The 10876-nt window shown below is 33.8% G+C and overlaps 1 protein-coding gene across 1 annotated transcript; it reads left to right on the top strand.

Annotated features, from left to right (window-relative positions):
* The first annotated feature begins 2646 nt into the window (after window positions 1-2646).
* Window positions 2647-10756, top strand: LOC133203528 (GTPase IMAP family member 8-like). Its single transcript, XM_061339300.1, has 7 exons — window positions 2647-2678; window positions 2844-2974; window positions 7122-7271; window positions 7913-8125; window positions 8559-8756; window positions 9328-9537; window positions 9819-10756. Exons 1-7 carry the CDS (start codon window positions 2647-2649, stop codon window positions 10754-10756), a joined length of 1872 nt encoding a protein of 623 aa, XP_061195284.1.
* The last annotated feature ends 120 nt before the right edge of the window (window positions 10757-10876 follow it).

The following is a 10876-nucleotide window of genomic DNA, read 5'->3' as shown; positions in this document are numbered from 1 at the left end:
ATTTTGTATAAGTGCATAAACTTACATAAAAATATCTTAAATGCTTTCTTTAAAACTAAGCAAAATGAATATTAAAAGTGAGCTCAAAGTCACAGGATAGTGCAAGATCAAAAGTTTCTGATGCATTGAATTGCTCTCACTAATACGTATCAGCATATTAAGTTTAATAAAAAATATCTTGAATGGTTTATCTAAAACTGAGCTAAACACTAATTTTTAAAAAAGTGAAGTCAGGGTCAAAGGAAGGGTCAAGATAAAAATATTGATGCAGTTGTAAAGCTTACTCCAGTATGATTAGCATATGAAGTTTGACAAAACTATCCCGAATGGTTTATTAAAAACTATATAAGCTAACTCCAATTTAAGAAAAGTGATGTCAAGGTTAAAGCAAAAGTCAAAATAAAAAAAATGTCGATGCAGTTGAATAGCTTACATCAGTATGTCAGTTTGTATCACATATGAAGTTTGATAAAAATATCTTGAATGGTTTATTTTTAAAACTGAGCTAAATTCTAATTAAAGAAAAGTGAGGTCAAGGTAAAAAAAGGTTATGCTGTTGAATAGCTTACATCAGTGTGTATCAGCATATGAAGTTTGATTACACTATCTTGAATGGTCTCTTTAAAACTGAGCTAAACACTCGTTAAAGAAAAGTGAGGTCAAGGTTAAAGGAAAGGTCAAAGTCAAAAAATGTTGGTGCAGTTGCATATTGGGTCAATATCTATCAGCATATGAAGTTTGATAAAAACATCTTGAATATTTTTTTGAAACTGAGCTTTGAACTGAGCTAAACGCAAAGCGCGACGGAAGGATGGAAGGACGGAAGACGGACATGACAAGCATTGTCATTTATAAACAGTTTCTCTACTAAAGTTATAGTGTTATGACAGGAAATTCAATTCAGAGTACGCTTGAAAATAACGACGCCGATTCTCTGTCTCTGGTATCATTTATGGAGCAGTAACCATCCCCTGTCGACGGTCACATCCGCCATGAGATCTATGTACAGACCAGATAGAAGGAATATTCTGCAAATGAAGTCATATATATTATGGTGGCATATTTCTTAATTCCCCCCTACCTGCAAGAAAAATTATGTTAACCCACAGCGGGTTATGGCGGGACAGTGAGAGTTATACACAGGGATATAAATCTTGAAAAGCATTTTTTTTCTCAAGAACATCAAATCCATGATTAGTCATATTTATATGGAAGCATCCTCCTATAGTATCAATTGAAATTTGTTCAAATCATGAACCTCTGGGGTAGGGTAAGGCCATAATATGTTATACTTTCATGTAAATTAGTTGAATCTGATTCGTCGAGAAACATTTGTTAAAAACACTATTACCCGCTGAATAATGAAGCCACGCGCTCCAGCATAGCAACAGTCAACACTGCTTGACGACGGGTGTTATTCCAAAAAATATTTACTGTCCAGAATTTATGCGCGCAAGATTCACTGTTATATGTATTTGTATATTAAAACATTCAGTATAATATAATAAATACTGCATTTAATTGAGTGTAACATTGAAAATTTTCACCCCAAGAAAACCATTGTCAACCGAGGTGCAGCCGAGGTTGACAATGGTTTTCGAGGGGTGAAAATTTTCAATGTTACACTCAACTTCATGCAATATTTATATAATGAAACCTTAAAGAAAAATAAATGTAGGGAAAAGAATCTGCTGATGAAGAACAGAAGGGCCATAGTTACTCAGCCTCTTGTTAAAAGTCACACATCCCCTGTTATCAATGAAATTTAAATTTATGTCATTACACTTATCATTCCCATATTTATAAATTTTAAACAATAAACTCTTCATTTGTTTAGTATAGGTAAAAAAATTTAAAAGGTGTTTAATAATTGCCTTTTTACTTGAAACGAGAAATCAAAATGCCCGTTTAGGAACTCACAAAACCAATCATTAACCAAACTGAATATATATATATATCTGCCACGAGAAGACAACGATTGTTGTGGAGATATAATGCTATTGTAATATTTCACGAAAGAATGACAGAAAAATATTGATATTGTCATCTCTCTGTCCACTCAGACACACAATTCCACAATGCTTTTTAGTTTAAAAAATGAATTAAAATGAACTAGATTACGAATGCACAAATATCTTGAAAAATACATTTTACCAATTTATATCATATTCTTCAAAAGAGCCCCTTTAAGTAACAATTCAATATATAACTACAAGAAAATTATCGATCATAAATTGAGATAGTTGATAGTTCATATATTATGTGTATATTATATATCTCATTACAAAATACATGTAACACTGATGACAATAATGTTCTTGACTGAATATGTTATGTACGTTTAACATATTTATAAGTTCTTTGAAGGAAAATTTATAATAAGAACAGTAACAGTCCCCGGATGTGACGTAATATGATCTGGAGCATCCGATATTTTATCTAGATGTTGCCAAACAAAAAATGTTTTCTTTTCCTATATATATAAATGTTCCATAATCTAGTCAATACCAGGAAGAAGAACTGTTTTTGAAAAAAAAAAATACACGATTTCCGTGTAGAATATTTTTCTGAAAGCAAAAACAGTCTTTTGTTGGACGTAATGGAATATTTACAACTTTTCTGGTAGCATCTCGAAACTTCTTCGTTATGAAGAAAGGTGCAAACTCAAACGCCTTCAGGTACCCTTCGAATGGTAAAATTCTTTTCCTGATCTTTTTCTAAAAAATTAAAAAAAATAATTTACAAGTATTTGAATTATTTTTAAAGTTTTATTTTTTATGAAAATATTTTTCACTGGCTGAGTGGCAAGTTTTTCCTTTTTATTCTGTATGTGACTTTTGGAGGTTTGGTCAAACAGAGACCGAAAATTTTACACGAATCCTCTTCTTAGGTTCACAAGCAGCGAATGATTTGGAGGAAGATTCTGTAAAAAGAGAATTGCCACCATTATTGGACCAGGCCCTTTCAGGAACTGGTAAGTAGAAAAATAATGGCTTATCTCCATAAAATATATTAACCGATGTGTACTTTTAACAAGAAAAAAAAGGAGTCGAATAATTTTCGGCATATGAAAATATTTTCGAAGAGGAAATTTAAAATGAGCTATTTAATCGTAGCTTCCCTTTTTATATTTTATAAATAAAACAGACTTTGTCAGACATAAACAGAAACCTGTGTTTCCGTAATATGTCGCCAAATAAATTGACATATAGCATTGACATTTGACATCGTTAATCTTAATACAATGTACAATTCCTGATCGGTTCGAGATAAGACTGTCACAATAACAAAGATTCCTCTTTGTAATAAGCGAATTATGTTAATACATCAGAACAATTCAAGATATTTTTTTGGTGTAAAACAAATTGATGCCAAGATATTGAGTAGTTGTGTTAATATTTTACAACCCATAAGTCGTAAAATATTACAAAAACTTAATAACTAGGTTTTATTTTTATTCTATTTTTTAATTAATTTTTAGGTTAATTTTTTTTTTTTTTTGAAATCTAAAAACCTTCAATGATTCTTTGGAATTAAAGAAAAGGTTTGTTAATATATCAAATTTTAGATATGTAGGGACTTGTTTGCCAGGAAAATTTGCTTTGGTACATGCAAACGTTTAGAAATATTTCAACTTTTCAAGGTTCTGGGTTTATTTTTTTTAAATTAAAAAAAAGAGGTTGCTCAAAATTAGCTTTTGCTTACCTCCTCTCACTTGAAACAATACAACATTCAGGAAATTGTATAATTTTATTTTATTGTCATGAAATTGTAAACAGAGCAGATAGACGTATTTCTTGAACCCAGACATATGTCATTTAACCATCAGTTCCTGGTGCAAACTCATGAAATGAATCGGAAATATGTACATGATGTTAAAACTTACGTTCATCGTTCCACATTGTTGTGAACTGCAGTTTTGACTTTATAAGCTCCCTGATGATAGAAAGAATTGAAGTGAGGGACCATGGATGATATCTTGTCGATGAGAGTTTGTGATATTCTTGCACATTCATGGAATTCGGATTGAACCATGTAGTTCACGATCGCAATATCACATCATCAAGGTGTGGAGCGATGGCGCGATAATATGATTACTATTATAGTGGCTCGTTGACAATGAATCGAATACGATAGATGGTATCCCAGATAGCAAGCTTACGTTGGGCCAACGCAAGCCCAACGGTGAAAATTGCGTTGGCCCTCTGTCAGTTTTATGCGTTGGCCCAACATCATCTTGCTCATCGGCCCTACGTTCAACCAACATGTTGGCTCGACGTTGGGCCAACATTCGATGGTTGGTTATCTGGCATTGGCCCAACAATGGCCCAACGTTTAACTTCCTGTTGGCCCAATGTTGGTTCAATGTTTTTTAAAGCTAAGAATGAATGTTGGACCAACGTTGGCACTACGTTCTATAAACATGTTGGCAAATGATCGGCGATTGAATTATTTTAGTTCAACAATATGAATTCCTGTAACCTTTTTATTTCCATAATTATGAGTGAAACACGATTGAATATAAATCCTGCATGTTAAATTATCTTGTTCCTCAAACAAATGTTCAATTTTTTTCTCACTCCTATGGAATGAAATCAACAGAGGGAAATAAAGGTAGTTCAATGTTTTCTTAAGTCTATCCCATATCACTTCAGTCACTATATAATATTCCTCTAGAATAAGAGTCCCAGTGTTCAAATTTGTGAAACTTTGGAATGTTCTCCTGCCCATATTACTTCTGAACCATTCACTCCTTTTTTCCTGTTCATGTTATTGTTTCTTTGTCTGTAAAATCCATGTCTCTCACACTGATAATTGAGATAAATCACTCACTGTCCATTACATTCCAAACATCAATGGCCTTGTAACACAAAGGGTTTTCTCCCCACCAGATGCTATAAATGATATGAAAAATTTATCAGTTTAATCCGTTCAAAAATGATGTCACTTACTACTTATAAGTTATAACTAAAGAGATTACTAGTAAATATACATGCATATTTTGAAAATTGCAATTCTTGAATAACTTGTTCAATTTTACAAACTATGCTCAAGTTAAACTTTCACAGAGATAAAATTCTATCAATCACACCTAAAACGACTATACTTACATTTCAAGGGCTAAAACAATCCATTTTCTCTGTCTTGCGATTCAAAACGGACACGCACATGTATATGCTTTGTTCAAGTGTTGAAAGTGATAAGATGTGACCACTCCGAGTTTACGAAACAGAGCTGATTAGGATGCCTGTTTCCTAGGAAACCGGCCAGTCACCTGCTGAGCCAGTGGATTTCACCACTGACCTAATTATTTGGAGCTCTAAAATGCAGCACTTTAAGTTCCATGATGCTAAATATAGAATCTACAAAATTATATACTGTGCAGAATAATTAAAACTTTCTACATGTATTTGCAATGGTCTCGGACACAAATTAAAAACATAAATCAGTATTAAAAATCTTATTTTCATAAATTAGGTTCTGGAATAATTTTTCATTTTTATTAACACATACACTGTGAATTATTAATAAATGGGCTATTAAGATAATCCATTGTTCATAATATTTTAACGAAAGATGAAATGTTTCTATTGAAAGAAGCTTAATTGGTTCTAAAAGATACAAATTTAATATGTGTAATTAACAGATCACCCATATGTATGTTAATGAAAGTTGATTTTATCCCAATATTCACTCCGTTGAACCAACGCTGGGCCAACGTTGAAAGCCATATCAATACCTCATTATAATCAAAATTTACTACTTTGGGCCAACATTGGACCAACATTACATGCCCAACGCACATTTCATGTGTTTCATGTCAACATTACTTGGTTGGCCCTATGTTGGGCCAACATCACATCCCAACACACAGTGGCTTTGTTTTAAGCCAACATCTACTTGGTTGGACCTACGTTGGGCCTACATCAAATGCCCAACATATAATGGTCATGTTTCATGCCAACATTTACTACAATGGACCAACATTGGCCCAACATCGCATACCCAACACCGATGGACCAGCTTTCACTCCAACATATCATCCGTTGGGCCAATGTTGGGCCAACATTTACCGTCCAACGCCAACACTATACCAACCTACCAACCATCAACCAACGTTGGCCCGATGTAGTCTTGCTATCTGGGATGGTAAAGAAATGGTTCGACGACATGCTAGATACATCTAGTTGGCGCGGATCAAAGATCTGTCAATTAGTTTGGGATCAGGGGTTCTAGTGTCAGGACGGGGCTCTAAAGATTATAGAGTAAAAATTGAATTTAAGTCTTAGAAAATCTTCTCCCCTGCTCCTGGGCATTAAGCTGACGAAGAGTGCCTCTTCCAAAATTGTGTATGCCATGGCCACTGGATCAGGGGTTCTGGTGCTGGGCATAAAGCTGATGAACTAAGTACATAGTTATGATGAAGAAGGGTGTCTCTTCCAAAATTGTGAATTTCATGAACCCTGGGTAAGGGGTTCTGTTGTTAGGGCGGGGTTCTAATGATAACATAGTAAAAATGCATTTATTCTTTGAAAATCTTCTTCTCTGCTCCTTGGCATTAAGCTGATAAACGTACATAATTATGATGAAGAAGGGTGCTCTTTCCAAAATTGTGAAGTTCTTGGGCCCCTGGGTAAGGGGTTCTGGTGTTAGGGCGGGGCTGTAATGATTATGTAGTAAAAATGCATTAATTCTTTGAAAAGCTTCTTCTCTGTGCCTGGGTATTTAGCAGACATTAGTATCGCTCTTTCGCCTTCGTACCTTTGCTCTTCGCCGTCGCATCTTTACACTTTCGCTCCTTCGCTACTTCGCACTTTCCCCTTCGCAACTTTTCACTCCCGAAAGGCGAGAGTGCGAAGGTGCGAGTGGCCCCAACTGAACGCCATACTTTCAACAACTGCAAATGAAGCATAATAATACTTTTGTGAATAATTTACATAATATTTTTTTCCCACACGTATCATTAAAGGATAGAATGTTTCTCTTATTTGTAAGGAAAATTATTGCAGAGGGGATGCTTACTCCATGTTTTATGCCCTATTCAAAGAATTGTATCTTTTGGAGATTTTTTTTTAAGATCAACCACACTATTCGTATCTTCACCTTTTTTTATTTTACAGAAGATAAATTATCTACCGTTATTTACCCTCTCTTTTCTCCCGACCCTAATGATGATTCTGTGCTGGCTGAATCTCTCCCTGATATATGGGTCCCACCTATTCATACCTCCGGACGTTCTTTCCAGCAGATGTCCAATGAGAGACCAAAAGGTAAGAAAGTGATGTCTTTAAATTGACGTAACCAAGTAAATAAATATAATCTCGTTTGTATTTCTTTTGTCTTTTGTAAAATTTGGTTTACTTTTACTTTTAATTTAGAAACATGCCGTGAAGCGAGTTTTATTGAATCTATTGCTCAATGTTAAAATGGAGTTTTCATTGTGATTTTACTGAGATCTCGAGTTAATAGGTGGTCAGTGGTACAATAAATGCATATTAAATATTAAACATTTTCTTTTAATTCAAAGCAGATTTGATAGTGATTTCCTTAAACCAAAATCAACATACTTGAGAAAACTTCTGCAATTGATAATTCATTAATAATTGATAATTCATTATTTGACTTTAAAAAAAAAAGTTTCTTTTATGGTTTTCTTTCAATGCTATAAATTTCCTGAAGCAATCTACAAATCTAAGATACAGTCTTTTATTAAGGAGGTTCTGGAGTCTCCTCAAATTTCACCTTTGCAAAAACAAAGGCCTAATTTTACATCCGCTAAAACGAGCCATTCCCCGCATCAGCAGCAAATGAAACATTTACACTCTAGTAAATATTTCGTAAATTATTTTATCAATATAAAATATATCGTAGACAATGTTTAGCGATTTGGGGATGTTTCTGATTTTTGCAGTAAATGAATGTAAGTCTACGAAGTCTGCGGTTTTGAGCACACAAAGTAAGATCTCCAGTGGGATTTGTAAATTCAGTTTTACAGAAGAAAAATTGTCTGCCATGGTTACCTCTCTCTCTACCTTAGACACCTTCGAACAACCTTATCAGATGAACACAACAAATAATTCAGCAGAACTTTTATTTGACTATGAGGACGAGGAGGGAACAAAAGGTAGAAAAAAGGGTTGCCATCAAATTATTATTCCTTAAAGTGAAGAAATATCCTATTAGTAATCTCATTTATTATAGCTTCACCTTTAAAATCGTGACATGTCAAATTACCATGATGGCTTAATTGCACCTTATTAATATCTATTTGATACAAATAATGATCTTCTGCAAACTGCATTATATTCTTTACCAGGTAAATTCTTGCATGATATTTGTGTCATGGAATAATTTATAGACACTTTACAAAAGTAACTAACGTGTTATTTGCGAGGAATGCATGTTTAGTAGAACAGCTGGAAATAAATCACGCTTTACTCTGACTGATGTTAAAAAAATATCCTTTTAGACAGAAAATAATATCATTAAAGGATTATCATGGTAAAAAGAATTAAGCAGTTTGCAGACAGTAATAATTTATATTATTTTAAACAAAGAATGGCAGTGCACGAACTGTACGTTTCTGAACAAACCAAGCAGGGCCACCTGTAATATTTGTGGATTCAGAGCTACAGACGATGAAAGGTCTACCATTATTTACCCTCTCTCTACCTGTAAAGGTAACGCCTTGATCCCGCCTGTTAATCAGACCACTGGACATTCATTTGATCGCGTGGCCGATGAGACATCCGAAGGTATTCGTTCTTATCACTTTCATAATCTCTTTTTATATTTTGAGTGTACTTGCATAATATTTTCGATAATTTTAAAGCAAAAATTAAAATAGATAGGGGAATTGATATGTCAAATTTTTAACTTAAGATTTTATAGCAGCTCTAACATTACATTTGGGTCAATTAACCCTCGTAATACAGGAATATGAAATATAATTGGATATAACGAACAGTATATTCACGCTCAAAAGTTTATTCACACAAAAGAAATCAGGAGCAGAGCAAACACAGACCTCTAAAACATCAGAGGTGGGATTAGGTGTCATGCAGGAGTGAGGATCCCCTGCTGACAAATGTAAACTCACTATTCCTTACCCACGCAAAACCATTTATTTTTCATTGATCTATTGTAATTAATTGTGCCTTTGTTTATTAGTTCCACTTCAATCAGAGTAAAAATATTTTGCTCCAGATATTTAAATCATCAAATATATCACTTTAAACTCAAAATTTGCTTGACAACTATTTCTGGAATATCGCCATGTAAATATTTTTTTATGTATTAAGCTTTCTTTTATCTATTTCCTCACAGACGGAAGCTTTTTAAGAAAGGAATTAAGGATAATACTTGTTGGAAAAACCGGATCTGGGAAGAGTGCCACAGGAAATACAATTTTGGGAAAAAGAATTTTTGTGTCTGATGTGTCTAATTCAAGCGTTACGAAATGTTGCAAGAAAGGATCATCCCGAAGATTCGGGGAGGATTTACTAATCGTAGACACGCCTGGTCTTTTTGACACAGGTTAAATCTTCTTACTGATTTTTAATCTTTAATTTGTTTTGCAACGAAAATTTATACGGTAAACGTTAAGTAGTTACATGTATTAGTTACATACATGTCGATTTTATTGTGAATGTTCTAGAAAAATTATTTTTGTACCATACTTCAACTTAAATATTTTTGAAATATGACAAATTACGGAACATATCATTGAAAAGTTTTTTTGGGGTCTGTTGTTACACGTGTTTCAATGTAAGTAGTATATCAAAAATTAAAATTGGAAAAAATATTCACCTTTCCAGGAATGACAAACGATGACATAATCAAGGAGATTTTGAAATGCGTGGGAATCAGCGCCCCGGGGCCCCATGCCTTCCTTCTTGTCATTGGGATAGGACGTTTTACAAAGGAAGAAAGGGACACAATTCAATTACTTAGAAAAGCCTTCGGTCCAAACATGATGGGATACTTGATAATTGTTTTCACAAGAAAAGATGATCTAGACCGCGGGAAAAAATCTATACAGCAGATTTTAAACGAGGCTCCACAAACTTTGCAAGAAATAATCAGGGGTTGTCAAGATCGATTTTTTGCCATAGATAACACAGAGAAAGAGACTGAAAAGTCAGAAAAGCAAGTGGTAGATCTTCTGGAAATGATAAAAGGAATGGTGAAGAAAAATGGAGATGAATATTACACAAGTGCTATCTTTAACAAGTTTGAGTTGACCATTAGAGAACGTGAGAGAGAACTTAAAGCTAAGTATGAGGAAAGTATGGAGGAGATCTCAAATCTCAAAAAGAGGGAAAAGAAATTGGTGAACAAACTAGCGCGAATGGAAGATCAGCTCAAGGATAAACACCTAAGTCTATTGAGAAGAGAGAGTTCTTTGCAGACCATTATGGAAAATTCAACAATCGCAGCTGATACACACAGTTTTGACGAGGAAGAATACTGTAAATTAATACGGCCGAGAATTCTAATGACTAGAAATCATCTAGAAGAAGTTAGACGGGAAATGAGTGAAAAAATTATGAAGGACGATTTCAAGAGTATGTTTTGTCATAATTCAGATAGCAAAGCGCTTAACCGATATGTCAGAGAAAATGTTCGAAATGAGATTGAAAGTGGAGATAAAAATGTATGGGGAAGAGTGTTGAGAAATATACAAAAAGCAGGGTTAGGTTTAATCGATAAATTTAAGGATATTTTTGATTCAGTGAAATCAAAGAAAAAGTAAGTAACCAAAAGATGTTCACAAAGATAATTGAAGTTACATTTTTATGTTTACATGCTACACTGTTTAGTACAACATCTCGATTTATTGTAACTATTTCAATGCAAATGAACACATGACCAT

Source organism: Saccostrea echinata, unplaced genomic scaffold (genome assembly GCF_033153115.1).
Source record: "Saccostrea echinata isolate AGI-Se365-2 ecotype Australia unplaced genomic scaffold, CSIRO_AGI_Sech_v1 ptg000051l, whole genome shotgun sequence".
Lineage (NCBI taxonomy): Eukaryota > Metazoa > Mollusca > Bivalvia > Ostreida > Ostreidae > Saccostrea > Saccostrea echinata.
The sequence above is the reverse complement of the archived record's forward strand: the minus strand, read 5'-3'. Positions and strand labels throughout refer to the sequence as shown.